Source organism: Pan paniscus, chromosome 19 (assembly GCF_029289425.2).
Source record: "Pan paniscus chromosome 19, NHGRI_mPanPan1-v2.0_pri, whole genome shotgun sequence".
NCBI classification, from domain to species: Eukaryota; Metazoa; Chordata; class Mammalia; order Primates; family Hominidae; genus Pan; species Pan paniscus.
This window is the reverse complement of record NC_073268.2, coordinates 16455630-16482288: the sequence shown is the minus strand read 5'-3', so window position 1 is coordinate 16482288 and position 26659 is coordinate 16455630. Positions and strand designations below refer to the sequence as shown.

Here is a 26659-nt window from a genome sequence, read left to right as displayed (position 1 = left end):
AATTCTGGGGTCCTTTTGGGAGGTGAATTTTTCTACTGAGACATTTCTGCTTCACACTCAATGACCTCTCCACCCTTTGCAGAGGTGCTTACCCAGGGCTCAGCCCCTACCAACCCAGCCCACCTCAGACCAAGGCTGCTACCCTGTGGCTCAAACTGGAGCCTCCAACCCCAGGTGGGGGCCGAGAACCCTAAGGCGTTGGCTCCCTTTGAATGGAAGGAAAGAGATTCCAGCCCTCTGGAGGCCTCTGTCTAGACCTAGGCACCCTACTGCAGGGAAGAACAGAGGGAAATTACTGTGTTCCTCCCTTGCATCATATTTTAAAGCGGCCAAACTAAGGTGACATTCTCAGTGGCTGAGGGAGGAGAGCTACCCCCAGGAGGTGCAGGAAGACCTACCTTCCCTCCTATTCTCTAGTCAATGAGGAGGTTTCAGGACCTCATTGCTCCCCAGACCCTGTCTCCTCTCCAAACAACCCACATTTCCTTCCCTCCCCGCTCGTTTTCCAGTTCTCCTGTTGGAAGGCTCTTGATCAGTTTAACCAGTAGTCTTGGGACCTGGGGTCTGGGACTGGCTCTCAGCTCCACCTCTAGAGAGCTCTGCAGGGGACCTTGCCCTGCAGGGTGTAAGGAGAAACCGCCTGGACTCAGCAATCTTTTTTTTCCAAGCCTTTCTCCCGACAACTGGGATCTCTACCTATGGTCAGGCCCAGAGAGCCAACACAGAATAAGACACAGGAGAGATTTATTTTCTAGAGTGATATATATTTTTTGTTCTTTTTCTTTTTTTCTTCCAAAACAAACAATTAGAGCTCTAGGCCCCTCGCCCTCCCCACTCCCACCCAGAACCCTCCCATATAATCGACAACTGAAAACAAGCGAGACAATCACCCCCAAAGAAATCACGAAACACAAGCACAATTTCACGACAGCCACCGACAAAGCAAAAAACTTCTACTGGAATGTCCCCTTGCAGGATCAGGAGAAGCAGGAGCAAGAGTCTACAAATTGAAGGGGACTGAGAAGTAGGGGAGCAGGGGGAGGAACGGAAGCAGAGAGTAAGCTTCCATCTGATGCTTAGGTGCGATTTTGCCCCTTTCCTTTGCACGCGGGACTGTTTCCCAGAAGCGCGCGCACGCACCAGCCGCGCAGATCTGCATCCAGGCCCATGAAGCAGGAGGCAAAGCCCGGCCCTGGGGCGGGTCTCCTTTGGCGCTGGGGCTAGAGCCGCCAAGCCCGGGGCTCCTCTGCGTGGGTCGAGAAGCCGACGGGATTCGGAGGAACGCGCAGAGCGTTGCGCGCTGGGGCCGTTGCTCCTCCCTGTCCCAGACCACTTGTCCCGGAAGGGAGCTTGGGAATCGATTCACAATAAATTCTCATTCGGACTCTCCTGGCCTGGCTTTCCTGTCTACAGTGGGGTTGACCTAGCGGGGAATGGAAGGTGGAGGGATTTTTCTACAAGGGGCGGCTTGACTTGCGGGTGCAAGGTGGATACGACCGAAGAGAGTTGATTTCAGAGCTAGGGAGGGTGCGGAAGAATGCAGGGCCGCTCGAGAGCAAGAGAAGCTACAGTCTGTCAAGTGGTGCACAGATGAACAGGAGGACAACATTGTCAAGGCTCTACGACCCACAGTTTGACCTTCTTTTGTTGGAAGGAGAGGGAAACATCATGCGGAATTAAACATTTCCTGCAACAAAATGTATATGTTGGTGGGAGGTGGGGAGTAGCTCCACCTAAGATACCTTCATAAAACCACGTGCTGCCTTTTCTTGTACTTTCTAGCCCACCGGCTTGGGGGCTAGGTTTGCTCCATCTTCCCCATGGCCCTTGGCCTGAGAATAGTTGGCAACTCCATGGGGATGGTATGGCAATGCTGCAGCCTTTGGGCTGCAACACCTCACTCAGGAGTCTGCCTCTAGACATCTCCCTGGTGGGTATTTGCATTAGGGGTAGAACCCGGGCTTGCCTGATAGTCTGAGGGCTGTTTTGCCAAATTTGGTGTGCGATGGTCTGCAACTGGAGTGTCACCTCACTTGACTGAATGGTGGTTGTGAGCTCACCCCATTACTGTGTGTGGATGTCTGCTGAGCTGTGTAGAGTTGGAGTGTCCCTGGGTGACTTTTGGGCGGGTGTAGAGAAGAAACAGGCAAGCTGGAAGTGAGGGGCTAGGACTTCCCAGAAAAATTATAGGGCATACTAGGAGCTTGACTGGGGTCTCTCTTTCCTTGTGGCCCATCACATTCTTAGGAACAAACTGTTTCTATCTTCTAAATCAACAAAACTTTCTCCTGACACCTAGAGAGAAGAGAGAGACAGGTAAGGGCAAAGGAAAGGAGGGAGGTTCTAGGTGCAGATAAAGGACTTGGAAGAGAGACTCCCTTCCCCATTCACTTGAATACATCCCAGACAGCGCTGGCTTTGCAGTCGTCACATAAATAAGAGTGAGATGGGGAAGAGCTAGGGAGGACTGGGGGTAATCTTTAATCTTTACTCTTTGCCCTGCTCCTTATTCATTTTCTTCATTTTCATCCGCCGGTTCTGAAACCAGATTTTGACTTGTCTCTCACTCAGATTGAGGAGTCTGGCCACTTCGTGCCTACGGTCCCTGGTGAGGTACATATTGAACAGAAACTCCTTCTCTAGCTCCAGCGTCTGGTATTTGGTGTAGGGACAGCGCTTTTTCCGGGAAGAGCGAGCGTGCAGCCAGTTGGCGGAGGGGTTGGCTGAAAGAGAAGCAGCGATAGAATCAAAGAAAGGAAGGGGGTGAAGGGCCCCAGATCAAGAGGGCACTCCCTTGGTCTCCACTCCCCATCTTGCACTGGAGAAGAGGCCACCTGGGTCTTCAAGCTCCCAGGAAGGGTGTCACAGATGGGCCAGCCATTGCTATAGACACCTCCAGGTGAGAGGCTGTGTGGAAAGGATGGAGCCAAACGTGGGCCCAGGCTTCCTCAGCACTTCCAAAGCTCTGCCTACATCAAGTTCCCTCTCAATTTTTCTCTACTTGGGTCCAAACTGCTTAGGACTCAGGTCAGAGTTCAGCATGGTTGAAGTCCCACCAGCAGCACTCCCAGGCTGACTAGGGGTGGGTGGCTGACCTGAAGGGTCCTGGCTCTAGGAGGTGAGAGGAGGAGTTGGGTGGGGAAGTGAGATGTCTGTTCAGTCACCGCATTTGGGGTGTCACTTCACCCCAAGAGACCTCTCAGCCCTTCAGTCCAGTCCCAATACCCCCTGCCTTGATCACAAACAAGCTTGTGTCTCTAGACCACATGGCAGCAGGCATGTGTGTCTTCGTAGAAATCTCCCCCTCTGCCACCACCACACACCACAAATATGGGTCTGTACTTAGAGCCACAAACAGCCAGCACACTCCAATTCACACGCAATGCAATTGCAACCATTTATCAACTCCAGCTTATGGACGGGGGAGCACTGGGGGTCACAGATAACTTATGGTTGCAATAGTCTCTCTCCTTTTCAGCTCCTGCTCAGCTCACAGTTTGGTTAACACAAGTTCAGGGAAATTAGGGAATAAAATTGCTCCAGTCCCAAGGTGGGGAGCCAGGGGTGATGTGGAGGTAAAAGGAAGCCCTTCACAGCACACCTAGCCTTAATTGATCCTATGTGGGGGCTGGAGGGGAGAAGAGGGTAACTGAGTGGAAGAGAGGAAACAAAAATATATACAGGCTTCTCTTCTTACCTTCTCTCCCCCTACTCTGGAACTCAAAAAAGTTGCCAAATAAAGCTAAGCCAATTAAAAATAACAGCCACCAGCTACTAGCTTCCTTCTCCCCAAGTGAAAAACACTGGATTTTTTAATATAAAAAATTTGGTTCATCTTACACTAAGTACCGTGTCTTACCAATTTGCAGCGCTATTTCCTTAATGTGATTGCCTGGGATGGGACCCGCAGCCGCATTAAATATGAAAGAGGGAAAAAACTCTTAATAATTGATCCTAGCCAAATGGCTGCCTTGCCATAATGGGCTTTTCAGGCAGAATTTGGGGGTTTAGGGTGGGGGATCTGTTTGGGAGTGTGCGGGGAGGGTTGGGGAAGAATGTGTTCCCTAAATGCCAGCTCTTAGGATTCCACCTGGCAGGTTGGAGGTGACAGGACCCTGCAAGGAATGGGGCTGCTCTTTACTCTCCAGCAGGCAAGGATGCTCTAAAGGGCCCTGGGGCCACTCCGTCAATGGGAAATCTAGCTGGGCAAGGAGAGACTAAAACCATCCCTACTTCCCAAAAAGAGTAAGAAACGAGGACCTGATCCACCAGCCTGCGAGTCATTGTTTGAGGCTGAGTTCCCTCACCGATGAGCCCTTCTCAACCTTAAAAATAAATAATAGGAGAACCCTCTCTTCTCATCTAGTAGCACCTCCTGAAAATCAGCCAGACTTGGCGTTCTGGCCAGGGTGCTTTTGAGGAGTGGGAGGTGATGGGAAACTACCCACAAAGGGTAAAGTTCTCCGCCTCTCTGCAACCCTCTCTTCCCCCCACCCCTCCTCTCCCCGGGGTCCCTTCGAGATGCCCCGATATTCGGAAGCGATTCCCCGACTCCCCAAGAGGCGGACAGCCCGGGCTGGGGCTAGCGAGCCCCGCAGAGAGCAGCGGGGGACCGCAGAAAAAGAAGCGGTAGCCCCTGCGAGGACGCCGAGGAGGAGAGGGGCCACCGGAGGGAAGGCTCCCGGGGAGGGGCCGGCGCATCCGGGGAGGGGGCTCAGTCACGGCGTCCTGGGCTTCCCCCGCCCCTCCTGTCGCCGGTTGCGGACTCTGCGCGGCTACAGCGCGAGATCTGCTAGGAACAATCCTCCGCCAAGCTGTTGCATCGCAAATAAAATCCTAATGAGCTCCCTCCCCCTTCCCCTTGGCCGGCTTTTACGGTCTGCGCTTGGCGCGGGGAGCTCTGCCAGCCGCACGGCCCCGGGCAGCCCAGTGCGCTCCGGCCCTTGCCCTCGCCGGCTCTCGGCCTCGCTGGCCGCTGGCCCCGGCCCCCGCCAGCTCCTCTCCCGGCCGTCGCCGGTCTCTGGCCGGGCTTTCAGCTGGGGCCTCCGGGAGAGAGGGGGAAAGAGGGCCGAGGGAGCTGCAAGTCGATCCCCGAGCCCCTGTTCCCCGCAGGACTTGGAGAAGTGGGGGCAGCGCTCCTCTGGCGGCCTCAGTCTCCCCTTCTAGAGCACGCAGTTTTCCCCTTCCCTCCGTCTTTCCTTCCTCTCCCCTCCTCCTCCCGGCCCGCTCTCCGGCCACCGCCGCAGTTTCCCTTCACATTGTCCGCAGTTTATTGCCTTTCCCCTCCCCGCCCACCTCCTGGCCTTCGGCCTGGGTATTTCCTCACTTTTTATAACTTACTTTGATCCGGCCTCTCTTTGTCCTCGCTTCCTTCGCAAATTTTATTGTCCCCGTAGCCGGGTCTTTGATTAGACAGCACGGCCTCCCTGCCCGCCGAAGTTTCCAAACTGTACTCGGGCGTGCCCTGTTTGAGCAGCTCCCCAGGCGCGCCCAGCAGCGGCTCCGCCTTCACTGCCGCCTGGCCCTGCCCCGGGGCCGCTTCGCCGCGCGGCGCCGGCTCCAGCCAGGTGCGGAGGTACCTGCTCTCGGCCGGCGGGACGCCCTGGGGCTGGATGTAAGGGTGGTAGACGGACGGCAGGCTCCCGGACGCGTGCGGGCTCAGCGGCGCCCAGGAGGCGCCGAACACCGGCGCTTTGGGCTGGAAGCTGCACGAGGGGAACTCCAGGTGCTCCGCGTGGCCCGGCTGCCGCGGGCTCGCGTACTGGCCAGAAGGAAACTTGGCTGGAGGCACGTCCTCACTCTCGTGACTTATGATCGAGTCGACATAATAGCTGCTAAGCGTCCCAGAAATGGACATTCTCAGACATTATCCGGGCGCTTGCAGGGGGAAGGGAAGCGCTCGCGCGGCGGCGCCCAAGCAGGGAGAGGTGGCACCCGGACCGGTGTGAGGGCTTTCGGACGCGACCCCCCCAGCCCCCCACCCTCCCACCCCCACCCCCTGCTCAACTTCTCAGCCAACAAAGTACAGTGGAGCAGCCCGTCTCAGCTCTCCTTGCAAAATGATTGGTCAAAGTTTTTCCGACTGCCTGATAAAGCGTCAGCTCCGACATAAATCAATCGGGCGAGGGGGCTGCGCTCTCGCTGTCATCCGTCCGCACCGCACTCCATATCGAGGATGGATTGTTTTATGCTGATGCAATGTGCTATCACGTCAGGGCTCCGGCGGCCACGTAACCTCAGCCCCAGCTACCGGCCGCCCGGTCCCCCCCTCCCGCTGCAGGAAGGGGGGGCAGTTCTCAACATGGGGCGGCGGGGGCGGAGGAGAGGCGGAGGGAAGCGGCGGGCTGCCTCGGGAGGGACGCAGGCTGTGGAGCCCTCTCCCCAGGCGGGTCGGGGAGGGAGGGAGAGCAAGGGCGGAGGGAGGGAGAGAGCCCCAGCCCGGGGAGAAGCCATAGAGGCCCGAGAGGATACTGGAAGAGGAGGTGCTCCTGTCCCCCCACACACACCTCCACCTCCACCCCGCAGGCCCTCATTTCCTCTTCTCTTTCCCCTTGACAAAAGATGTTTATTAAACAACAACAGCAGCAGCAATCCACAGGAGATGAAGTAAAATGATGAGAGGAAAAGTTGGGGATTTTAGGACGTTGTCCGCTTTGGAGGGGGCTCTCCTTGCACTCTTTGTAGAGATTTACATGACTGCGAGCTTCCCTGGACCCCTCAGTAGCTGAGGGAGGAGGAGAGAGGTGAATAAAACGGCTGAGTGTCCAAGAATCCACTATCTGTCCTGAAATTAGAAACTACTTGAGGTTAAAGGGATCCATCAGGTCCCGGAAACGTGAGCCTAGGAAAGAGTTTAATACAAGGAACCAGAGCGCCTTTACATTTATTGGGCCTTTCTCTGACTCTGGCCAGAAGGATGGATTTAAGATGGTGGTGGTGACGTGGGGGGGGGAGGTGAGGGAAGCCATTTCTCCTTTTCTCCACTGAATAACCACCCAGGCCCCTAAATTTGCCCTGATGAGGGAGCTAAATAGGAGAAAGGGTTAAGGCCACTTTCCTGAGGTGTGACCAGAGCAGAGGCCTGGGAAAGGATCCCCAGTCAGCAAGGGAAGGGGTCCCAAGTTATCTCCCCTTCCATCCAAAGAGGAAGGAGCCTGGGCTGAGTTTTCAGCCCTCCTGTACTACTCCTCTCACCCGAGGCTCCTGCTCTGGAGATTTCCAAACACCGATATAGGGGCCAGTGTGGACAGCGAGCCCATGGTCAGTCTCTTCCCCTCACTGCCTTACCCCCTGCAGACCCCTTCATTGGAGCTTCCAGATAGCCCTTTTTATATATATCTATTCTGTGGCCCTGCGCAGGGACTCCCCCGGGGCCCACCGACTGGCTTCCTCGCTCCTCTCCCAGCCCCTGCTCCTCAGCTTCTGCCCGGGTTGCAGTCGCCTCTCCTGGCACTTGGGGAGGTGTGACCCCTGGACAGACCCAGTTCTCCTCTGGTTAGGCTCAGGGGTAGATTGGGGTGGATTTCTCGGCAACTCTCTGACTCTGAGTCCTAATAAGGCAGGCTGCCCTCAGTCCGGTCCTTTTAGCAAAAGCGGGGCCACTCTAACTTGAGGCCGTATCTTTTTGGCCACCTACCCCTCTGCCTTGTAGAAGGCTGCGGATCACCTCCCACACAGGCACACACTCCCACCCGCTTGTCTTTCCAAATGAAGCCATCTCGTGTCATTACACGTGAAATACGAGGGTGAAGCGCCATATTTCTTCACATTATGGCGATTTCAAAATGATTTTTTAAAGATCAATGCCGGCGCCCAACTGGCCCCCTCCTTTCCCACCCCTGCTCTCTGAGGGTGACAGCCCAGCAGATCCGTAACCAAACAGCATGAAGGTCTGCCTTTTCCATAGGACCCAAGTGGGGAAACAAAAATCCAATGCAAATTCTTCCAAGCAGAGGTTGGACGCTTGGGAAAGTCGAGGGAGCTCCCCAGACTCACCAGCGAAAAAGCTGGGCACTGAGCGAATGAATCACAGTTAAGGCAAAGCACCTGTTCTCAATTTGCCAGCCCTATGAAGTCTGCTGTTGGCTTTACCTGTCATAAATACACTCTTCAGGAAAAAAGATTCCCTCCCCCGCCATAAATAATGGTGTTATGAAGCATGGTGGGCTGAGTATATGATTTCTGTAGTATATAAATTAGGGCCTAAAAGGACATGTGTACTATGGACTGGGGTTTTTTTATTTATTGAAAAGTCACAGCGCTGGGCTGTCCTTAAGACCCAAGCAAAGCAGGCACTGCGCTCTGACTGCCGTCTTCCTGGTTCCCCTTCCCTCTCCTGCCCTGACTTTGCAGCTGCCTCTCTGCAACAAGAGAGGAGTCAAGAGGACCACTCAGTTTAGGGAGGAAGTTAGAGGAAGAAGAACACTTGGGCTGATGGCTTGTGCTCTACAAGGGTGAGTTCTCCCGGCAGACAAGATTTGGGTTTGTGGGTTGCTGTCTGTCTGAGGAGTTGCCCTTTATTCCCTGGTGGCTCCTGAGTGCTGGGTGAGAAGGGGACTTAGGCCTCTTTTCTGAGATCGGAACTTAGCCTTTGCTCATGAAGAAGCTGGAGAGTGGAGACAATTTTAAAATGACAGGTTTTGGAGGTCTTGGTCTTCTCAGGGAGCAATGACTCCAGAGGAAAGAGAATGAACTGGCCCCTAAGCCCTGTAGTCTGCATCCCAGCTCTTTGCCATCCAGGTAAATGCACCAAGCAAGGAGTCCCATCCCAGCCAAGCTTTCTGGAAAGCACTGCTGCCCCAAACTGGAGTTCAACTCCAGCTCAGGCAAATGATTAAAGGGTCAGCTGAGAGACTGTGGACTCCCTCCCACCAAAAAAGCCTTGTTTTCTCCCCAGACAATGGTACCCACCATGAAGGAGGATAGCAAACAGGATTGTGGCTCCTGGAGCCCAGCTTCCAAAGACACTTAGTAAAGGGGTTGCTTCAGTGGGGGTCACCTTATCCTAAGAGAGCAAAACTGCTCCATACCCCACCCCCAATCCTAAACAGAAAGAAGGAAAACCCTGCCTTCCCTTGCAGCCTTTTGCCATTCCCTGCACTGGAGCCTCGCCTGAACACAGCTGGGGCCAGTAGCTGGTAGCTTGGAGAAGGGCAAGCAGGGAAAAAAGCGCAGCTCCTGGCCACACTGGGGCCCAGAGCAGCCAACAGCGAGGCCGAGGTTTGAAGAGCAGAGGCCGACCAGCCGGTGAGTGCCTATGCTGTGGGGGTGACTTTTGGAAGGGTCCTTGTCAGTAAGAAGAGAGAGAAAATCTAGAGGAAGGGAAGGAAATGGGAGAAGAAAGAAAAACAATAAGTGAGAATGGGGAAAAATAGTTTGTTTTTAATTAATAAGCTTAGCTGAAATTTACGCGTGTTTTATGTAAATAGATGTGTGTGTCCTATATGTATATTTCAAATCAATATTTCTGTATGGGGAACCCAGTGTGCAAATGCACTCTGCTCTATACTGTATATAGAATATGTAATAAATAAATCTGCCCAACTATGAAACTTGCTGTGCTTGGGCGTTCGTGTATGCAGGATGTAATCGTGCATATGTGGATGCATGCATAACCTCTGTGAGTGATGGAGGTTTCTGATTCTGCTCGTGTAAGAAGATCAGTTACCCAAAAGGTTGTGTGTACATTTTTATAACCATCACACACCTATGGAAAAGGCAAAAGCTTGGGTATTTGTGTACTTGAATTATGGCTATAAAATATTAGCTAATTCAGATGTCGCACTTGAAAATCTGTCCCTTGACTTGATATTCAAGCAAAATATACAGCGTATCCTCAAACAAGTGCATATGACTTAACACTACATTGATTCTACGACAACTTCTTTCCAAAATGTTTCTCTGGAAGGTAAAATAAATGCTTCAAAGTGGCCCAGAAGAGGTTATGAAATTTTGTGACTTCTTTGTTTGACCATAAAATCCTTTACTGTGTTTCTTACCCAAGACCGCAGGGACGGTGTGCATTGTGTGATGCCTATTTCATGATAGCGATGAGCGCGGGGGTGGAGGCACAGTTACTTATAAGCACATGTGTCTCACAGAATTATGAAGCAGAGGTGGACAGAGATGAGCCGAGTGTGAAAGTGACTGTGGAGGTCAAGCAAAAGCACTGCTGTGTACAACAGAATTAGAAAAGTCCCCAAATCTATGTCCCCAAGCACCAGAGGTATCTCTTCAGACTCAAGATCACAGTCCAGACCCACTCTGGGAAAGAGTGAGGCATGAGGACACTTGCCCCAGTGGGAAAGGACACAAGATCCCAAAATCCTTACCCTTTATGCAAAACGGCCTCCAAAACAGGTATCACATCGAATCTGCATACTCGGGTTCAAATCTCGGTGCTTCCACACACCCCAAGTGGGGATCTTAATTGTGAAGTAATGAAATCTTCTGCCAAACCTCCCTCCCAGGATGTCAGAGGTGAAAGGAAGGACTGAGAGGTCAGTGGCCCAAGCCGACCTCAGGAATCTTCTTACCAACTCTCAGCCATCAAGGATATCCAAGGCGATGGGGGTGGCTGACTCCTTGGGAGGGGGCATCCAGGAGGCCAAACGGGGTGGGCGGCAGGCAGGCGGAAAGGAGGCGAGCAGGTAGAAGGTTATTACGAAATTGCTTCCATAAAACCTGTGGCTGTTGTAAAACTCTGCTTTCCAAAGACTTTATTTCCTCCTTTCTCTCTAACATTCTCCTTTTTTCTTTTTACAGCACTTTTCCTGGGAGGGGGTGGCCTAGGGACACCAGGGATGGAAGACAGTCAGGCTCTGAGTGACTGGGCAGGTTTGTGAGAGGCCCAGGGAGAAGTGAGATAAGGCCGCAGGGACGCGCCAGGCCATCTCCACCCAGACCAGAGGATGAGAAACTGTCAAGGGACAGAGTTGTTAGCCTTTGCTTATCAAGACAGTGGGTTGAAGGCTCCATTTCCCCTAGGCTAGGGGTGGGTCTCCCTAATGCCCCTCTGCTCTAGCAGAAGCCCCTTGTTCAGAGACCCCCTGGCCCTCCAAGTCAGCCTGGCGCCGAAGCCCCATCCGGTCGGGCCTCTTTCCCGGGCCCCTTTGCACATTTCCTCTGCCTCAAGCAGCGGGGGGAAGGTTTGGGAACAAAAGTTAGCTTATGCTTTGGAAAGTCCCCCTTCTTCCACCAGCACTTCTAGTTATTCCTTTCCTGGGCACAGGGCCAACAGCCTTAAGAGGACCGAGGTCAGAGAGGGTATCAGAGTCTTGCCCTGCCCAACCCCTGGTTTCATCCCTTGTCACTGCATCAGTCAGGGTTGAATTGTCCAACAACCTGGGCTCCCCATTAGCTTGCAAGTCAGGCCCCTCTCCAAGGAGGTGGCACTCAGGACCTATGTGTACCCCGAGCCCAGCCCAAGGCCAGTGGGAAGCCTTTGGCCACTGGGGTGGGTGGGGAGGAAAAAGTCAACGGAGGGATTAGGAAAGGAAGGACTTTTCGGACCTACTTCTGTAGGTCTGGTCCCACAGGGGGCCCTCAACAGGACCCTGAGGACTTTAGGCTGAGATTGCAAGAGCTCTCAGTGTTTGCCTTTCAGAATGAGACCTACTGAGCCCTCTTCAAGGACCTGAAGCTTCCTGCTGAGGTGGAGCACCAGCCCGCAAAGAGTTACAAAAACCTCAAGAACCCCCTGCATTTCTTTTGAAATCAAATATTTGTGAAGTTGGGGAGAGTTTCTCTGGAAAGTTCTGGATGTAGGTGAGAGCTCAGAGACCCTAAGGCTGGAAGCTTGGAGCTCTGACTGCCATCTTTGGGTTGGGCTGAACAGCCCAACAGGGCCAGGGAGGTGCCTTGGGAGAGTTGACTGCTCCTCATCCCCCTTCCCCTCCTAACACACACACAAAAAAACATTCAGAAGTGGGAAGACACTTCCCAGATCTCTTCTCTGGGGGAACATCCTTGTTGCTCCTGGATGAAGGACCTCAAACCTCTTCCCCATTTTGCAAGGTTGATCTTCCAGTCCTGATTCTGCTCCCCTCCCCCAACTCCTCCAGCTAAGCGAGGAGCAGTAACTGCCGTGAATCGGGTGGTTTAATGTTGTTGTGTTCAGAAACCCAGGCCCAACAACATGAAACTACCTAATTCACTCAGCAGTTCCAATTCAAGCTCTAGGTCAAGAGCTCACTGGGGGCAAACCCTGTGGCCATTTTTTGTGGGCCAAAAAGCGGCTTAACTTCATTTTCCTCCACCTCTTCCCCAACAGAAGAACCCAGTTGCTACTAAACAACACATCGAAAGAACTGAACCCAGGACTCTAGGCAAAACCATTTTGCAGCCGGTCCTGATAGCTCAGATTCCAGAGACATTTGCTCCCTTCCAGGAGCCCTGGCCAGAGAAGAAGACCCTAGACACAGGCACAAGCCTGGGCAGGGCCTCTTTGATATACCTGCTCAGTCTCTGCCTCTCAGCCCAGCTGGAGGTCTCCACAGATAAAAAGAATTCTCAGCTTCAAACAGATACGAAGGTGCATCTATACTCAGCACCCTGCTAGCCCCTGTATTCCAGGTCACCCAGCCTCCCAGTGTAGCTCTGAGAGGCCAGATCTTCAAGTCCTACACACCCCCCAGCTTTGAGATTGGGGCTCAGACAGGAGAGTGAGGCAAAACAGTGCTGAGAAAGAAAGTGACAGAGAGAAAGGTGGAAAAGCAGAGTGTCAGAAAGTTTCGGGAATTCTAGGGAACAAACAGAGGAAGAATGGGATTTGGAGGGGAAAGCCGGTTAATCTGAACAGTTGCTGTGAAGGCACCCTGCCCAAAATGTCCCAGGGCCCTGGCTCTGCAGAGGCCGAGCTGCCCCAGGTAAGACAATTCATTCCGAATCTTCGCAGAATAAGGACTGAGAGGCTAAGGACTGGGATTGGGACACAGAGAACAAATTTGCTTCCTCCTTCCTGACCTTCGGTCTGGGTCCTTGGCCCCCTAACGTGCCCGCTCCTCACCTCTGCCTCTCCAGACACCCGCCTGCTCACAGGTGCTCACGCTCACACCCGCACCCATCGCAAAAACGCAGCTGTGCAGGCCGGCGGCGGACTTACCTGGGCGGCGGCGGTGCCGGCAGTGCGCGGCCGTCGGAAGGTGCCGAGCCAGCGGCCGCGGCCCAGTCCAGGCTCCCTCCCGCCCTCGCCCAGAAGCGAGGGTCCGAGTGGCCACGTGTCCGGCAGGGAAGTCCGAGGTAGCGAGGGAGTCCGCCTGGCCGCCCGCTCCCCCTCCCGGGTATAAATCTTGGGGACCGGAAATACAATAAAACTTCACCGTGTTGATGAACTTCAAACGGTTTACATCCCCTCCTGTCCTGAAAAGAAAGACGTCCGGGGACGGATTAAAAGGAAGGGGAAACAAATTTACGAGCGGCAGAAGCACCCGCCTCGGCCCCTTTCTTTGCCCGCACACTTTGTCCGCGTGGAGAGAAGCAGCCCCAGCCCCCGGGACTTGGCCTCCGCCGAACCGGCCGCCAGGCGCGCTCTTCTCTCGGAGGAGTCGGCGCTGACCCAGCCCGCGCCCGGCAGAAACTGGAAGCCGCCGCCTACACGGAAAATCCACAGAGCCCCGCGCAGACCCTATGATCGGCTCGGCCCGCCGGGCTTGGGATGAGGCTCCCTGCTTCTCGCTAGAGCAGAACTGGGCTCCCTGGCGCTTCCTTGCGAAAGCCCAGGCTCTCCCAACCACGCCCGGTGGCCTCCATTTTTTGCATCTTTCCGCTGAAAGCGGGTTTTTTCTTTTTTCTTTTTTTTTGACAGAGTCCTGCTGTGTCACCCAGGCTGGAGTGCAGTGGCGCGACCTCGGCTCACTGCAACCTCCGCCTCCCGGTTCAAGCGATTCTCCTGCCTCAGCCTCCCGAGTAGCTGGAACTACAGGCGCCCGCCACCACGCCCGGCTAATTTTTGTATTTTTAGTAGAGACGGGGTTTCACAATATTGGCCAAGCTGATCTTGAACTCCTGACCTCGTGATCCACCCTCCTCGGCCTCCCAAAGTGCTGGGATTACAGGCGTAAGCCACCGCGCCCGACCCAAGGGTTTTTTGTTTTTGTTTTTTGTTTAACTTTACTTTTCTCTTTCCTTTTCCGTTTCTAGCGGCCAGACCTTTGCCCAGCCCTGCCCGTTTATTGCCGGGTACTTGCTGGAAGGGGACAGAAGATAAGACTCGGGGTGACTCCCAAGGCCTGAAGGGGGCTGATTGGGCCGGGGGCTCCCAGAGGATAAACCTAGGGGCCGGTCGGTCTTCCTCGGCGTGGAAGTGAGAGCCACGCGGCGTGGCGGAGCTCCACCGCCGTCTCCTTATCTCTTTAAAGCCTCAAAATCAAACAAAACCACTACTACCCAGGCCTCAAGTTTCCACAGTTTTTGTCTGCTCTGGACCGTTTACTTTTTTTGAAAAAAGAGAACTTGGTGGAATCCAAATTCTCTACTAGGCCTCCGAACCAAAACGAAGGAAAATCCGTTTTCATCTTAGGCTTCAGAGAACTGGGATCGAAGTGATTGACTTCCTGCTCCTTTTGTCTGCTCCAGGGGCCTGGTTAGGTGCCCTTCTGGATGGGAGAGCAAAAGGTTCTCCATCCTGCCTCACAGTTATTCACCTCCAAAACAGTTTTGAGACACAATGGATGGCTAAGATTAGCTCAGGCTCAGGCAGAGTGTTCAGGTACAGGAGTGAGGTCCAGCTGCAGGCCCAAGAGGGGGTTTAGTGCACTGAAGGCACCCACCTTCCCATAGATACACACATAGATAACCCCACTCTCCAACCCCAAGAAAAGGCACCAAAGTGCTGCTGGATATTTTAAAAATCTGATTAAAAAATAAACGGGCAGGGAAAATACTAGGCAGTATAGGTTTTGAATTTTCTGAAGGGTTAACTCTGCTGCAGGCAGTCCCACTCTGCCCCAGCTCTCCAGAGGTGGGTGGTGGTCTGGGGGCAGTGCCCTCTGGCCCCTTCCTAGCACCAAAAGGGAGGAATTGGGGAGCTCTTTAACAGCTGGAGGGCAGGAAGTATCTTATTTCTGGCCAACATTCATATTCCAGGATTTGCATGGGGAGGCCCCTCCAGCCTCCCTCATTTGCTCTTTATCATGTTATATTTTCATTCAAAATACTGAGATGGCAGCTACTGGCTGTCACTTCTTCTATTAGGATTTCCCTCTGGGAGGACGGCAGGACTGAGGGGCCAGCAGTTTCCAGACCATTCAAGAGTGTTATTACCCATCCCCTACCGGGCACCTGGTGGGGGCCGGTGTGCTGGCTCCCAGCCTACTGCTGGCCTGGGTCTCTGTGGCTCCCTGGCTGAGAAAAGGAGATGGAAACCTTTTATAGTCTTAGACTCTTTGGAAAAACTGAAGAGGCCATAGCCTTAGGATGATGCACCTGCACACCCATATGTTTTGCATACATTTCCAGGGGCTTTGTGGCTTCCCCCTACCCCCATCCCAAGAACCCAGGCCATGGATTCCAATTAAAAAAACAAAATTATCTGTATGGTGCCAAAGGACACCCCAAAGCCATTCCCATAGATACCAGCTGTGTCTTTCCCAGGGCTCCCCAAAGGATAAGTCAACTTTCAGAGGCTCAGCACAGACACCCATGGCCGGGGTGCTGGTGCCGCTCATACACTAACTAGCTGAGATGATGGTCATTCCGTGAGTAAAGGCCAGTTAGGCAACATTTCTTTTCACCCCCAAACGTTTTCCAAACACTTTTCCAAAAGCATGTTGACCTCCAAATTATTCAGAAAATTGATGGCCATGCTGGAGGGTTTAGAGGTAACTTCTCCCCACTCCCTTTCTTCCTTGAAGATAAAGCAGAGTTCTAGCGTAACTGGAGGGGGGCCAGACAATTTGGTTGGTGAGAGGAGGCAGTGTAGACACAGACGCAGAACACAAGATCCTTAAAGAAACAAAAATTGAGACCCTTTTCCATTTTGTGAGAGTCACAAGAATAAATATTTCTGGGACTTCCTGGCCTGTCTCCCTTCACAGGGTTCATTACGGGCGGGGAGGGAGGAGACAGTCTCGGAGAATTCAGAGGTGCCAGAAGCCGAGTTCCTAGACCCCAGCTGGATTTTTTTTTTTTTTTTTCCAATTTCCGGCGGCGGGCGGGGGGAAGCAGCTCTGTGGTCTCCCGGCGGGTGAGGCCGAGACAGAGACCAACCTCTAGGCGGCGCCCTGGCGTTGAGTCCGCGCTGAACAAGATTCTCTCGCAGCTCTGTGTCCCGCGCCGGGTGAAGGGGCCTGTTCCTGCAGGCGCTCGGGGCTCGGCCTGGAGCTGGCCGCCGGCACGTCGCCTTTGGCGCCCTCTGCCAACCAAGAGAAACACGGTTAAATGAGTGCGCTGGGACAGAAATCCACAGCTAATCAAGGCCCCATCCGCTCCCATCCCCTGGCCCTTACCTCCTAACTCCATCTCCGACGCTAGGGAGCCTTCCACAGCCCGAATCTCCTTTGATCTCCCCAGCAGCCGGCTAGAGGGCAGCGCCAGCATCTTTAAACCCCTCCCCCAGCTTGCAAAAGAAGACACTGAGGTCCGAAGGAATTAAGTGATTAGCCCAAGATCAGAGCAGCTATTAAAAGTGGTGAAGCAGGGCTGGAGGAGGAGCCCTCTATTCCAAGTGGAATGTTCTTTACCCCAAATTACCACGACCATTCACCCCCTCCAAACGTGTCTTTCTTGTAAGCAAAATTCATCTCCAGAAAGGCAGCTTTTTGGTGTTTTCTATGTTGGAAGTTTGGCGTTTCTTGGGTTTCAAATTTGGGGAGGCCCATAAGAAAACTAGAGGCGGATATAGGGACAGCCAGGCCAGGATTCAAAGCCAGGGCAAATCCAGCCCCCTCTCTTCCAAGAAATGCCAACTCCTCGCTTATGACCTCCCTAGCTGCATGACCCTGGCCAAGTGCCTTAGGCCCCGAGGTGCCCAGATGAAGACCTACTGGAAAGGGAAGTTGTGAAGTGTGAACGCTTTGTGAAAGAGACTCAACAACTAAGAGAAGCTGCCAGCAGCAGGACTGCTCCACAGCCGCCAAACGAGGCGGGTTAGGGCCAGTCAGGTCACTCTCCTTCTTGGCCCAAATAGGGCCTCTTTGTTAAATTCTTGTGGAGCAAGGAAAGAGAGGTCTTGTTCTGGAATGAGCCCCTCAGAAACGTCCAGGGCCTAGGAAGAGCAGGATAGGAGAAACCAGGGTCCCTCTTCCCCTTCCCCTTTGGCAGAGATGCCATTTTATACTGCAGAGCCCTCTGAGAGACATTTCTGCAAAGTTATTCCTAAAACAGAGGAGCCAGAGAATCACCTGCGGAGGAGGAAGGCAAGAAGAGGAGGGACAGGCTGCTGGGACCAGGCAGCAAAGGACAGGCACCTACTATGGGGCAGACTATGATGGGGCGCCTGCTGGGGTCTACAGTCCCACAAGAGGTGCATTTCCCAGCCGGGCAGGAGCTCTTGAGGATGCCTAATTACCCAGCACACATCTGGAGCAGCTGCGCCCTCGGACACATTATTTCGCTCCAACCCCTATTTTCATTCTGGAGGCTGAGTCATAAAAGACTGTAGAGGCAGAATAAAGTCGGGTCTGTGTGTGTCAGCATTCCTGTGTGTGAGTGTGTGTGAATATGTGCACGTCTGGGGTGATGTCTGTGCATCTCACTGTGATTGCCCAATGGATTCGCTAAAGTTAGGGAAAAAATGGAGCAACATCAGGCAAATTCAACTGCGAACATACTGTCAGCCTCATTATCTGCCCATTTCAAGGGAAAGCATTTGGGTCTTGGAATTAGCCAGTTAATTGCCTCACTTCTTTGTTCACTTTAGGGCAGGAGGAATTATCTGCATCCTATTAAAGCATCTATATTTCAAAACTTTAAGATCTCCGCATTCTCAATTTTCTTTATTTCTATCTTTATAACACTTGAGCACTCAGATCTGCCCGTATCTCTCTCTCTCTCTCTCTCTCACATACACACATACACACACACACACACACGTGCTTCATGCTTGAAAAGTAACTCTTAGTATCTGCATCTGTAAAATCTGGTGTCTTAACTCTTAAAGTTGATGTAAGGATTAATTAATGTACTATGATGTACTATGTGTCTAGCATTTAGCACAATACCAGGTGCACAGGCAGCATTTAGTAAATAGTAACTATTAATAATAAGGAGGAGGACGAAGAGAAAAGAGGAGGGGGAAAGTGGTATGGGGGGTGGGGGTGAGTGGCAAGGAGGAAACCTGCTTTGTTCACAGAGAGCCAGCCTAGGACAGAGGGTGTGTGTCTCAGCTGTATATGTATAATGTATTCTTTTGACTTAGAGCAATGTCTATAAAAGTGAGGCCCCTTGGACCCCTTGGCCTGTAACTACCTCTTCAATAAGGTACAGAGAATTGGGGCAATTATCTGGCTCATTTCAGGCTCAAACTCCCTTTAGCCTGTAGTATCTGGATCTCATAGGGGAAAGGTCTGAGAAGTGGTGGCTTGTATTCCTTTGGCTTTTCAAGGAGTTATTTCCCTTTGCTGTGGTGAGCACGGTCCTGCCTTAGAAAATGGGTAGACAAGAAATAGGGGGCCAGGAAGCTGGAATTAAACAAAACATCTAAGAAACGCTTGACAAAAATCAGGTCTTACCTACTTCCTGGGCAGCCAGGAGGAGGCCTTGAAGTTCTCCATACACTCGCCCCAGAGGACCACCGCCCCACTAACAGAAGTCACAGCCTTTTGCCTGCTGGGGACTTTCATTCCACATTCAGCAATCATTTCCTGAGCGCCTACTATGTGCCCAGCACTGGGCTGAGCTCTGGGGCTTCAGCAGGGCTGCACCCCACCAGTTGGCAGTGCTGATGTAGCAGCCAGCAAGAGGTCTTGGCTCCTAGAAACAAGTCCAGGACACAAGAAGGGAGACAAGCCTGCTGGGCAAGAACTTCTGGCCAATAGCAGCACTGCCTTTTCAGGGTCAAAGTCCTAGTGCAGGGGCGGAGCCAGAAGGTCGGGAGCACCCCCTTCTAATTGTCTATCAGAAAAAGGCCAATTCCATGGTGCAGATGGCCCAGTGCAGGGAGGGGTGGGGCAGGCAAAGAGATGGCTAGAGGCTCCTGACCCTCAGTTGGAAGTTTCTGAGAACACCAATTAGCTTTCTTTAATTAGTAAAGTAGGGAGCAAATGAGCATATATTTCTTCTGCTCTGATTAAAAGCATTTAGGTCAGGTTTTCACAGCCAAGATTATCCAGTTTAAGCTGTCCCAAGAAGAGAATTGTTTATTTTTTTCTTTGTATTTTCAGGCAGGGGTCTGAATACTATTAGCCAAACATTGGCTTCTTGTCACAGCCTCGAACTGCTGGGCAGGTGGGTGGTGGTTGTGCAGCACAGAGAGGGGCAACTAGAAATGAGTTGGAGTCTTTCCTGTGCCAAGTCACATTTGTTTGAAATGTATAGACAGTTGAGGAGCAGCCAGGAGGGCTTGGGTTTGGAGTGTAAGTATGTATGGAGGGGGAGGGTACAATTAGCCAGATAATTTCCAGTTCTCCTAATTTGTCTTAACATAGTCCTTGAAAAAGGAAGTTTCTTTACTTCCCAGACCCCAAAGAAGCCTGATTTTTCTCCTGGGAGATCTAGCTTGGTCAATTCACACATGTGGGGAGATGGCCAGGAAACTTAATAGGCCGGGAAAGAAGAGCTAAGTCCTTCTTTACACTCTGTGTCTAAACAGGCCACAACACAAGAGGCTGGGCGTAATTAGGAGGTCCCCCAGGATAGTCAGGGGTCACATGCTGTTTATCTCTTACAAACAAGATTACTAAAATATTAGGGAGCAAATCCTTCCCCTTTAAGTTCAGAATTTGGTATTCCCCAGCCTCTAACCTTGGCTAAATCAGCCCCAAGTAGAGCTGGGTCCCTGAGGAAATGGAATAAGTGAGTCAATAAGGGACACAAAGGAACATTCTATTGCCCAGTCCCCATTTGCTTGACTTATAGGCAGCTTTAGTTAGGAGGCTGTTTCCAGATAGTCTTCCCTTCCAGGAGTTCTGGTATGGTTTTTAGTCCCTGGGAAGCTGCTTAAGCCTGATTTCCTTCCATTGCTGGTCCAACTGCTGGCCAGTCTAAGATCAGCTTTCCCCAGCAAAGCTCTTCCCACGTTCTCAGGCTCCCAGCTGCTGGGAAGGAAAGACTGACTCCCACTGGGAGCCCAGACCCTACAGATAATAGTGGGGAGAGGACACTGCCACCGGAGTGTTTTTACAGGTGAAGGCTGACCTGGCAAAATGGAGATGTCAGCCAAGAGAAAGGGTGAAGACCTACGTAAACTGACTATATTTGGCCTCGGCATTTCCCAGACACCAGCTCCTTTGATCTATCCAAATTGTAGTTGTTAACTTGGTGTCTGAGGAGTCTGAAACTCTCTGAAATTGTGGGATTTGGTGAGTACTACATACGCACATTTTTTTTCTGGGTAGAGGGGAATCAATATTGTTCATCAAAATTTAAATTATCATATCAGGGAGTGGCCCCCAAAATGTTAAGAACCTCTCATCCACCATTCTTACACAACCAACCAAAAATGTAATGCAGAGGGAGGCATTGTAATATACTTGGGGATCTGACAAGACAAATTAAAAGGACAAACAATTTATTGTTCCACAAGGTTGAACAGATACTGTCACCTGGACTTCTTGGAACACCAGGAACCAGGTCACAGGTGCTGGGGACTCTTAGACTGAGACCAGTCAGGCCACAACACCCAATCACTACCTCCTCCATATTTGCCTGTGCAGACAAGGAGTATGCGAGGTCTCTGTGTCTCTAATTAAATTAATATGGAGCTTTTATCCACTGGGGCCTGGACCTTCCACCATTTGTCACCTTGTCCAAAGCTATCTCATACCGAAAGAGAATTGAACGTTTCAAGAAACACTTCCCCTTTGCAAATGCCCTTCTCTTGGGGAATGGGTATAGTGTCCAAATCTCCAGCTCCCACCATTTCCAGCCAGCCCTGAGGAATTGTCTGAGACCCGGGAGCCCAGAGATCATCAGCGGGGGCCAACAGCCATGACCTTTGAGTTTTCTTGGCCGCTGGGCCACCAAAAGGGTGCAAGAGGCAGCTGGACAGGTAGACAGAAGTAGGCACAAAGAAAGGGGCCCTGGACGGTTGCCAGAGAAAAGACGGAGAATGACAAAGAGAGAAGTGAAATAGCTGGACTGGAGGCGGGAACTGGAGCGCAGCAGGCAGGTGGAGTGGCCAAAACCCGCGTGCTAAGAAGAGCCCACAGGGGCGGCAGGGGCGGCAGAGGCGGCCAGGCGCGTCTCCGTTCCCCATCTTTACGGGGAGGTTAATGACCTCCTCAGCGCTCCCTCGTCCCAAACCACCCAATTACAACTCCTCAGGCTCCTTAATGATCTGATTAATTGGTTGGTTAGGGCGGATGGAGGTGCTTCTCTGCCGGGGACCTGGCGGGGTTTCGCTAGATCATTTGTTAATTGTGGGAAGGAAGGACGCATCCGGGGAGAGGAGATCCAGGGCTGGAAAAGTGGGTGAGCGGCGCTGGCGCAGGCGGCCAGGAGAGAGCAGATGAACCGTTCGTTAGGAGCAGCGAGGTAGTCGTGAGCGCTGAGATCCAGAGACTAGGACCCACTCCCTCTCTGAGCAGCAAATTGGGAAGAAGATGCTCACTCGGTAAGGGCGAGGGAGCCCGGCATGGCGCCCCACCCCGGGCTCGGTCTATCCGCGCGCCAAGATCCCGCTTGGGGCGAGGCGTTGGGTCAGCGTTTAGAGCCACTCCCTGCGCTGGTGGCTGGACATAGCCTCCCTATCCCACCTCATCTTCCCCCATCCCCGACAGAGGAGGTTGTGAATCTACAGGCCCTTGACGTTGAGGCGTCGGAGGGCGCACCTTTGTAATTGCGGCCTCCCTTCGCCCCTTAAGTGCCGCTTCTGGGCGCCTAGGCTGGATATGAAAGCCCCGTTCCTAATCCTCTGCTCTGGTCCCCTCCTCCGGACTGCTGGGACTCTAAGCTAGACCCTCCCCAGGTTCCATCACTGCGGCGCCAACCCGCGGCTGGGCTGTCCGCAAGAGGGAGTTGAAGGCGCGCGGAATCCCGAGGTGCAGCTGACCCTCCTCTCAACGCCGACTCTGCCGCTCCCGCCCGGCCACCTCCCTGTCGGGCAGACTTCCTGTTCTCCTGCTCACAGCAGGGAGGCAGTTGCCGAGCCGGTCAGCAGCGTGGACGGAGATCTTCACTCTGCGGCCAGCCCCGGGACACAGGTGCAGATCTCCATCGGAGCACTGCGGAGTGCGCGCCGTCGAGCACTAGGGAATCCTAGACGGAGGACTTGGTCCATTCCACGCAGTCCCAGGCAGGTCCGCAGCGGAGGGACGCAGCGGTCTCCAACTCCTGGTCACGACTTCCGCGACCCTCCACCCCCTGAGAGACCTGGTCCCACGGAGCTGTCCCCTCAGGAGCCGCAGCGGGAATAGCAAAGCAAAGGGGACCACTCAGCCCCCAGGAGGAGCCCTGAAGCCAAAAGGTTGCTGCGGGGAGCCACGTTCCCTCTGGTTCACCTCGAAGCCCAGGAGCTCCGGTCCCTGGACCAAGGAGTGAACAGACCTGAGGAAGAGGTAAGAGGAGGTTTAACGAGTAAAAATTTGGACTCTCTCCTCTTATATTGCTTTAAAGCATGAGGAATTTGGGCACTGACTTCTCTCTCCTTGAAGAAGTTTCTCGCGTTCTGGCCAGTCCTTGCGTGTCTGCACCCAGGGCCGGCAACAATTTAAGGAGGAACTTTACTGGGTGGTCGAGGCTTGAGAGTTCATAGTTACCTTTTAAAAAATCATTACTATTACTTAATATCTAGGTTATTTTGGACTGAGCCCCCATCTTCGCTCCAGCCGAAATTCGGCCTTTAACAGTACTAGGGAGTGCTTCAAAAGAGGAGGGTCGTGGAGGAAGCGACTCAGACGGCCCCAAGAGGAGAGATGGGAAGGAGTGAGGGCTTTGGCCTGAATGATCTCTGCAAGTTAAAGGCCATTATTCCTATAACTGCAGCTGGGGAAAGGGCAGAGGAGGTAAGGACGGAAAGTGGGCTGAGGGTGGCCACTTTGGCATCTTCTTGAGAAAGGAGACATTTGAATTCCCGGCCCAACTAAAAGCCCTGAGATGCTTTTGCCCTTTGCTTTACAGACAGTGATGGCAAAGAAATACTGCCACCAGGGTGTTTTTAAAGGTGAAGGTTGACCTGATAAGCACTGAGATCAGACAAAGGAAAAAAAAAGTAAAGCATTTGGTCTTTTAGTTTTCTGGCTAAATCTGGCATCATTTTCCAGACACAGACTTCTCTGATTAATCTAAATAGCTCTCAACCTGAAGTTCAAGGAATTTGAAATCCTCTGAAATTGTGGGATTTCACAGTTCTAAAAGGAAGTCAGCTGTCACTTTCTGAGAAGCCCTGGGAGGGGAAGGAAGCAAGAGGAGGTATATGAGGAAAGGGGGTGAGAGGCCCCAGATCTAGCTCTCTAGACATTTAGTGCTGGACCCCCAAGCTCTGAAACTCAAGCTGACCCCATCTACACATTGCCAAACTGAGTGGAAAGTTGCAAGGCAGTCAAGGAGATAAATTTTATTTACTGCTTTAAGGATGAGTTTGGGTGTCTAAGCAGATTATAAATCTGGGTGTTTTCAGTATTTGTTTCTTTCTTTCAACTATTACTGATTTTTGGCCCAGAGTAGTTTCTGGGGCCCTTGGGGCAGTTAGGCAAGAGAGGGACTCAGACCTCCAGTCCCTTGATCTTGCCTTTACTTGGTGAAGAGCCCAAGATTCTCTACTGGCAGGCAGGGTCAGAACCAAGTTGGCCCTAGGCCTTGCCCCAACCCCCCAGCCCTCAGGACTCCTTTCTCTGAGACCAGGCCTCTGGCCAAACTGCAGACTCCCTCCACCCCCGGTCACTGGAATAATGATGGCATTTTTGATTTCTCCCATTTTTGAAAACTACAGAAGCCCCAAGGAGGAAGGAGGTACCACTGGATCTTGGGGTGCTGGTGGGGGATTCTGGAATCAAATATCCTCTAAGCCTGTGAGGACAAGGTCTACTAGGATGACTTGATGTCAATTACAGCTCTGAGTGCTGCCTGGATAGGTCAAATATTCCCTCCTTTCCCTCCTCATTCCTTCCGTTCAAGCCCAGAAAATTCACAGATTTTCTGTGTGGAGAGAGAGAAAAAAAATGGGCAAAACCTGGCAGTAAAAGGGAGATGAGGGAGAAGAAAATGAGGGAGAGAAACCAATAGACTAAAACAATGAAACTCTCTAACCCAACAGCACTTTAAGCTTGACTTTTAATCTGGCCAGAAAAAAAAAGAAGTTGGAGGCAGGGTGGGTGGGATGTGAAGTTCCCAGCCCAACAGATCCTCCTGTTGTCACGGGCTCTGTGCGTTCCCAGCTGGTGAGAACCCTGTCTGTCCTGGGGGTGGGAGGGATGTCCTGGGTCTTTCAAGTTGCAGTGTGGGGAGTGAGGCTCTTTCTAAGGGTCTCTGAGGTCTCCCACAACACCTTGCTTGGACTAGCAAAACCTTTCTTTGCATTTCCTCTGGGGCACTGTGTATGTGTATCCCTGTGTAGGGTGGTGTTCTAAACCACCGCAGAAGGTGAGCAATTCTCCTCCCCGCGAGCCAAAGGCTATATGTTTGGGGTGGAGGAGGCTTCATCCCTTCTGGACTGGAGAAATGGGGACTTGGAGCCAAGTGCGCCAGACTTTAGGGAAAGAGAGGAGCTCCAGCTCCAAAAGGGATTTGGAGGGAAGATCCTATCAGGAAAGGCCCCCCAGACTTGCTTCCTCAAAGGGTTAGGGAAGTGCACTGAGAAAAGAGAACTTTCACTTAACTCTTCTCCATTAGGCATCTTTGTGCTTCCATTTGTACTGGAAAGCACAGTCCTGGGCAGTCAGTTGCACATTCCGCCTCTGGTATGTGGACTATGTGAAATATACCATGCAATGTTCTACTTTGGGAGGGGGGAGGCATATAGATGAAAATATGAATTTCCCTTCTACTGCCTTTATTATTGAGCACAGTTGGGAGCACATAATTTCACGTCTCTTTCGCATGTCTGTATAAATCCTCAATCTTTAAACGGTGCTTGACTACTCCGAGAGGCACAGTTGCTGTCATATAAGATTCCTAGCCGACTCCGGCGAGTTACTAATTCCTCTCAGACTCCACAATACCCACGATGCACGATGCACACCCCTTTATGCTTGCTTTTCTTTACATGCCTTTTCAAAGGCGAATAATTTTTGTATTGACCCATGAGTCAGTCCATACAGTTTGAAATCCTTTGGATGCCCTCTGCCCACTCCCATAAACAACAGGTCCCTCCACAAAAATGCACATGCCCCGTTTTTGTGAGTGTGGGTTTCAAATAAGATGGCGTCTCCTGGCATTCCTTAGATTCAGATACACGCTCTCTCAGGCAGGAGGCTGCTCACAGTCCAGAGGGGAAGAAAACCTATGCGGCCCGCAAAAGCCAAAGCAAGAGACTCCCCCAAGTATTCTGCCCCCTCCACGCCAGGAGGCAGCTAGAGAGACAGCGCGCGGGAGAGCTGATTCTGCACCTTGGGAACCTGGGGGCTTCTGTCTAGACCAAGAGTTCCAGGCCAATTTCTAATTTCCGTTAGGAAAAGTGGCCCTTCTTCCATCCCAAGCGATTCCTCACCCCCAAGACTGCTCAGGGCGTCTGGCCCTTGCCTCTCTCACGGCATCCGCCTGGAATCCGGGGTTGTGAGCAGGAGGCCCAGGACGCAGGGCCTCAGGCTGGGCGGGGCACTGAGCACTCGGCTCTGGGGAGCCAGGGTTTCCGGTAGAACGAGGGGAGGCGACCCCCTTTCCCCACACACACACCTCTTGGAGAGGTAGGGTCGGGTGCGAGCGGACAGGGAGGCCAAGGCGTTTTCGGGTGCGCCCGGAGGCCCTACCCGGGAAGCTGCCTCGGTCTGGAGATCAAGGTTAAGCCGGTGGCCCCGGGAAGCCCACGCCTGCCACGGGCGGTTGGTCCTGAAAGCTCGGGCCACGGGGCTGCCCAGCTTGGAGGGGGGCCTTTCACGCCGCAGTCCCCAGCTGCGAGAGGAAGGGCTGCGCCCGCCTCCTCACCTACCTCTCGGAACCACGCCGTCCGCCGCGCGTCTTCGTAGACTGCAGGAGTCCAGGGCGTCTGGGGACTGTGACGGCGCCCAAGGCGGGGGATGTGGCGGCTCCGGGTCGCCGCCTTCTGCTCCCGCCTCTGTGAGGCCTCTCGAGGCAGTGTCTGTGTCTGGGGCAGCGACGCCGACGGCGCTGGGGGCGCGAAGGGGCTCACGCTCCTGCGTTCCCCTGGCGCCGGTGAGTGGCGGGCGAGGACAGGGTCCGGGAGGGGGATTGGCGCGAGCGCTTCCTGCCTCCGCCCGGGCGGGGCTCGGCCGTCTCACCTGCCCCCACCCACGGCGCCGTCGGATCCCAGAGCGGCTGGTGAGGAGATGGGCCTGGCGCGCCGCGGGGAGGCCAGAGGCGCGGAGGAGCAGCGCCCAGATGGCCGGAGAGAGCAGAGAGAGAGAGAAGAGAGAGAGAAGAGAGAGAGAAGAGAGAGAGAGAGAAGAGA

General features: G+C 53.0%; 1 protein-coding gene and 1 long non-coding RNA gene across 3 annotated transcripts in view; one reads left to right on the top strand and one right to left on the bottom strand.

Moving 5' to 3' along the window:
• Positions 1–743: 743 nt before the first annotated feature.
• Positions 744–5946, bottom strand: HOXB9 (homeobox B9). Its single transcript, XM_003827504.6, has 2 exons — positions 5341–5946; positions 744–2723 (listed from the first exon to the last, which is right to left on the bottom strand). Exons 1-2 carry the CDS (start codon positions 5855–5857, stop codon positions 2488–2490), a joined length of 753 nt encoding a protein of 250 aa, XP_003827552.4. The 5' UTR covers positions 5858–5946; the 3' UTR covers positions 744–2487.
• A 12722-nt stretch (positions 5947–18668) lies between these two features.
• The window catches only part of LOC134729442 (uncharacterized), a 68242-nt gene continuing 60251 nt past the window's right edge, over positions 18669–26659 (top strand). Inside the window, exon 1 of one of the 2 annotated variants that reach the window (XR_010110530.1) lies at positions 18669–22652. This is a non-coding gene — a long non-coding RNA (uncharacterized LOC134729442). Of the gene's footprint in view, positions 25938–26659 lie in introns of both variants that reach the window. The other variant, XR_010110531.1, reaches the window with a different exon arrangement.